Genomic DNA, 5,056 nt, shown 5'->3' with positions numbered 1-5,056 from the left:
CAGGAATTTGCCTTCTGAAGCTCAGCTGGAACCCATGGACCAGAAACAGGAGTTACCAACAAGGTCCATAGCACCCCAGAGGTGCCCCTACTTCCTCTGAGCCACAGCATTGCTGTGTCACTGCAGGGATGGACAGATGACTGGATGGCTGAATGGATGGGGGTCTCCAAAGATGGGTGGACAGACAAACAGAAAAGGTGTCTCCTTTCTGCCAGGAGGGCTGGCTGAATAGATGGACAGACAGACGGTTCTGTGTGTGGCTGGACAGAATGGAATGCGTTCAAGGACAGACGGACATGGGTGTGTTTGGGTAACTGGAATGATGGGTGTTTTAGGAGAATGGATGGACGTAGGGAAGTTGGGGTGGGGGTGGGGGTTCAGGATGGACAGACAGACAGACTGATGCCTGGGCCAATGGAAGTGTGTGGGGAGGTGGGGTTAGATGGCCGGGAGGAGACTGTTGAGGGTGGAAGGCTGACATGTAGCGGGTGTCGTGGCTCTAGGGCTGAGATCCTGGCTCTGGGTAGAAACAACAGAGGCAAATGCCTGGCTAGAAGCCCCATTGCTCCTTACCTTGCTGGGCAGGGACCTGGGGGGAGCCATCATGGGGGCTGGCAGCAGAGGCTCAGCAGCACTCTTAAGGGTTGTGGAGGGCTGTGATCTCCTGTCTGCGTGGGGCAGATCCCTCTAGTGCCGAGTCCAAAGCCTTTCCAGGGTGCTTCTGTCCTGGAGGCACCTTCAGGCATCCGGTATTTGCACTCCGCTGCGTGAGCAAGTGCTATTGCCACGCCTAGCAGCTTCAGGATCTGAGTTCTCCTCCCAGGTGCCAGGCTGTGGGCGGGGAAAGGCCCCTGTGATGGCAGGGCTCTCCCAGCCACACCACGGCAACGTGGAACCCCACAGAACCATGGAATTCTGGGGCCCGTGCCCCAAAGCATCCGCAACCAGGCCCGCTCCTGGAAACCTCTGGTGAAGGAGATACCACAGCCCCGCTGGGCAGCCAGTTCTTCCCCTGCCTCCCCATTCCCACCACAGGGAGGTTCTTCTTGAGATCCAGCCTCTGTTTCCTTTGCTACCAGTCAAAGCCATGGGTTAGGTCCTTTTCCTTGTTGTATTGCAGTAGCTATAATTGCTTTAATTGCTTTATATTGCTATTTTTATAATGAATTATTTTGCTATTAAGATAAAGTTAATCTTATTATGATTTATTTTTCATAATATTTTGATCAGTCATTATTATTCTGTATCAAATATTAAATAGCCATGGAATTAACCATCTACTTTAAATCCCGTATTGCTTAGCATAAATATATCTGACCTGTTGGTCTCATGATTTTAGAACTTAAATTTAGTATAAGAAAAATGTTTATGTAAGGTCTGTGGTATGTCTGGTATACTTGAAAAGAGGTAATGAAAGAATGAGTGATGTATGTATGTGACAATGTGAAGGAAGGTGGTCCTCTCGCAGCAGGTGAATATAGCCTTCTGTGGTTTAACAATCAAAGGTTGCAGTGATGTTGAGTCAGCAGTTAAGGATTACCAAATACTAAATCATGCCTTCACCCTGACAGCTGAAGATTACAAGCAATGACCCCCGAAGACTGCAGACCACAAACCCAGAAGATCACGTCCTACTAATTCCAGCCTGCCAATGGGACAAGGAGGATGACCTTCACGTGTGACTCAGCGGAATCCATAGGCTAGCATGGACAGCTATTACTATAAAGAATGAACACAAAGAAAAGGCTTTGGGGTCTGTCCACCTGGAAGAAGGAGTTTTGGGCACATCCAACAAAACCTGACTCCATTCCTTGTGGTTTGTCTGCTGGCCACCAGACTGACCCAAACATCTTTAGAACTTGGTAACACCTTAACCTTCACAGGACTGTCTAACTATCAGTGTGTGCTTTTTTTTTTTGTATGAATGAATGAGTATGTATGGGAATGAGTGAAGCAGATAACCTTACTGTTCTTTATTCCTTTTATGTTTTATGTTCCAATAAATGTGGTGCTGTGCCTTATCCCCTGATAAGATTCCTGCTTGTTTTTAATTCACACTGTATGCCCTGTGTGTACAACATCCTCAGCACAAAGGGAGGATGTTTGGTTTTCCACTTCTTTGTGGCAGACATTCAGATTATTGAAGATGGTTATCATGTCCCTCCTCACCTTCTTAATTGCCTTTTCTCCAATCTGGACATGCCTAGATCACTCATCTGCTGCTCCTACACTGCCTGCCAGCCTCTTTATCAGTCCCGTCGCCCACCTCTAGACCCTCTCTAGTTTCTCCACATCCTTCTGAGCACACGGAGCCCAGATATGCACACAACACTAGAAGAGGCCTGAGCAGTGCCGAGTAGAGTGGCACAGTCACCTCCCAACTCCCGCACCCAATGCTCCTATCCATGAGAGGATCCAACCATCGAGGGACAGGAAGAGTAGGAACGACAGGAAGGCCAGGAGGCAGAGAGTCAGCAGGAGAGCCAGGGCAGAGGGGATCCAGGAGCCCGTGAGGGCAGGGTTTGAAATGCACTTTGACTCTTGGTGGGGGTCTGCAAAAAAATCAAACCAGTTCATTGATTAACAAATCCACCTAAGTGAAGGAGCAATCCGATCGGAGACCCCCCAGGTTGTGATTTTCAAATCTTACAGGGAGACTGTCATCTCTTATGGGGGGCTCAGCTCCCCCTTAATTCACAACTTGCATGAGGGCCATGGCAGTGGGAGCAGGGGTGCTTCCCCCCTGGGGAGAGAGGGAGAGGAGATGGATGAAATTCAGGCACAGGGCACGAATTTCAAGATGCTCCTCCAACGTTCTCACCTGAGGTAGGCCTAACCATTGGCCATGATGGCAGTAGCAGGGAACAGTGGGGCACTGAGATTCTGTCTACCATTCTCTACTGTCACCTCCTGGGTCCTATATCCAGTGTTCCTGCTCATGGAAGGACCCAGGATTTTGGAAAGGGGGAGCCACAAGGATCACCAGTAGGCTGTTTTTTAAGTCCTTCAAGCAGGTAAGAATCATCCAAAGTCTTGGCAGTTCTGATTCAGAGGCCATGCCCTTCATTTCTACGCTCAGTAGCTCCAGAAGCCCCTTTCCTCCAAGAACCTGGCCAGTCCCTTTTTGAATCTGGCTGAGCTGTCAACTTCCACTGTATCTGGCGGCAATGAGTTGCACACTTGAATCACACACAGTGTGGAAAAGAGCTTCCTTTTTAGTTTTAAACTTGCAACCTATTAGCTTCATTTTGTGACCCCCCCCTAGTTCTTGTCTTGTGAGAGCCAATAAATAATAAATCCCCACTGACTTTCTCTTCGCCATTTAGTATTTTGTAAACGTTTTTCGTGTCTCCCATCAAGCATCTCTTTTCTAAATGGAATAGGCCTGGCCTCTTCAGTCTCTCCTAAGATGGAAGTCCCTTCGTACCACCGATCATCCTTGTGGCCCTTCTCTGGACCTTCTTTAGCTCTTCTAGATCTTTTTTGGGGTGCAGGGGCCAGAGCTGGACACAGGATTCAAGGTGTGGATGCACTGTGGATTCATAAAGGGGCATCATGACACTTTTTGTTTACAGGAAGGACATCCCACCCAGTCAGATCTGCGTGGACTCTGGAGGGGGGGTTGTCTTTCTCTGTAGTGGGGGCAGGACCCTTCTCCTCGGGTCTCTCCCGTGTATGTAACAACCTGGCAGTGGCCAGATACTGCCAGCCCTCATCCCCCTGCTCCACCTGGGGCAGGTCATGGAGCCTCTACCTGGGATCTCGTAAGCATGTATGAACTTTTTTCAGCAGCAGGACATTGGCTGCTGTTGTCCCCCTGCTTTACCTGTGGCAGGGTGGGGTGTGATGTCTTGCATTGTGTCAGGATTGACGGTAGTTTTACTAAGTGGCTGGACAATGGATTTGTACAGGATTGTTTGGATAGGGCTGATCCTGCCTCAGGCAGTGGGGTGGGCTGGATGCCCTTTGGAGGGCCCTTCCAGCCTGACTGCTGTATGACTCGCTCTCTCTACACACACACACACATACACATACTTCACATCCTCCCACACATGGATCACACGTCCCCACCAGCCACACTTTGATGTGAGACAGAGCTGGGAGGGAGGAAGAGAGGGATGACTGATCCCTGCTGGGAGGCAGTGGGGTGAACAAGCAGCTTCTGCTGGGGTCGGCTGGGGGGGTGCATTGCACACCCTGACCAGCAGGTGTCACAGCTCCCCTGGCTGCATACTGCATGCAACACCACAACTGGCCACTGGGTGTCACTGTGGGGGGGAGGGGGAGCCACACAACAGGGTAGGGTGAGAGGTGCACCATGCTGTGGGGAGCAGGGGAGGGGCACAAGGGGGCACCATGGAGCAGGGAGCCCTCCACCCCTCAGCCTGGGGTCTGTACAGCACCTGCCATGGTGGGGGCCAGCCCTCATAAACCCTCCATCCCAGGCCCTCTTTCCCCAATTAACCACCCTTATGCCTGCTCCAGTATCAGCTCCAACCCTTCACACCCCAACAAGGTCCACAGGACAGCAGTTGAGCTCAGCCCTCTTTATTCACTCCAGGTGGCTGGGACAGCCACACCATAAATACCAAGAACCCCCCCACGCAATAAATAAACCCAGGGGGTAATAAATAGTCTCTTAAATACATAGAAAAGAAAAGGATGAGGATGAAATGCCACAAAACCTCCCGCTCCCCTCCAGAGGCTGCCATGGCTCCTGGAGGGGTGGGGGGAATCTGTTTCAGGGCTGGGAAAGAACCCAGGTGTCCAGGCTCCCTGTAACCCACCAGACCCTGGTCCCTGCCCAGAGCTGGGAGAGAACCCACCCAGGTGTCCTGGCTCCCAGCCTCCCTGCTCTACGCCATCAGACGCTGAGCCATCACCAAGCAACAGAACCCAGGCGTCCAGGCTCTCAGATGATGTAGCTGGGACTCAGCACCTCAGGGGTCTGGCCCAGGATTCCCAGGGGGTCGGCAGAGTCCACATCCACACCGGGCTGGGCAAAGGGGTACTCTAGGAGCACAGGCTCGGCGGGGATGTGGCTGGCCAAGGGCAG

General features: G+C 51.5%; 1 protein-coding gene across 1 annotated transcript in view; it reads right to left on the bottom strand.

Annotated features, from left to right (window-relative positions):
• Positions 1-4,542: 4,542 nt before the first annotated feature.
• Positions 4,543-5,056, bottom strand: part of FGF21 (fibroblast growth factor 21) — a 2,378-nt gene continuing 1,864 nt past the window's right edge. Inside the window, exon 4 of the mRNA XM_014527973.2 lies at positions 4,543-5,056. Within this exon, the coding sequence (XP_014383459.1) occupies positions 4,913-5,056 (144 nt within the window). The 3' untranslated portion in view covers positions 4,543-4,912.

Source organism: Alligator sinensis, unplaced genomic scaffold (genome assembly GCF_000455745.1).
Source record: "Alligator sinensis unplaced genomic scaffold, ASM45574v1 scaffold647_2, whole genome shotgun sequence".
Lineage (NCBI taxonomy): Eukaryota > Metazoa > Chordata > Crocodylia > Alligatoridae > Alligator > Alligator sinensis.
The sequence above is the reverse complement of the archived record's forward strand: the minus strand, read 5'-3'. Positions and strand labels throughout refer to the sequence as shown.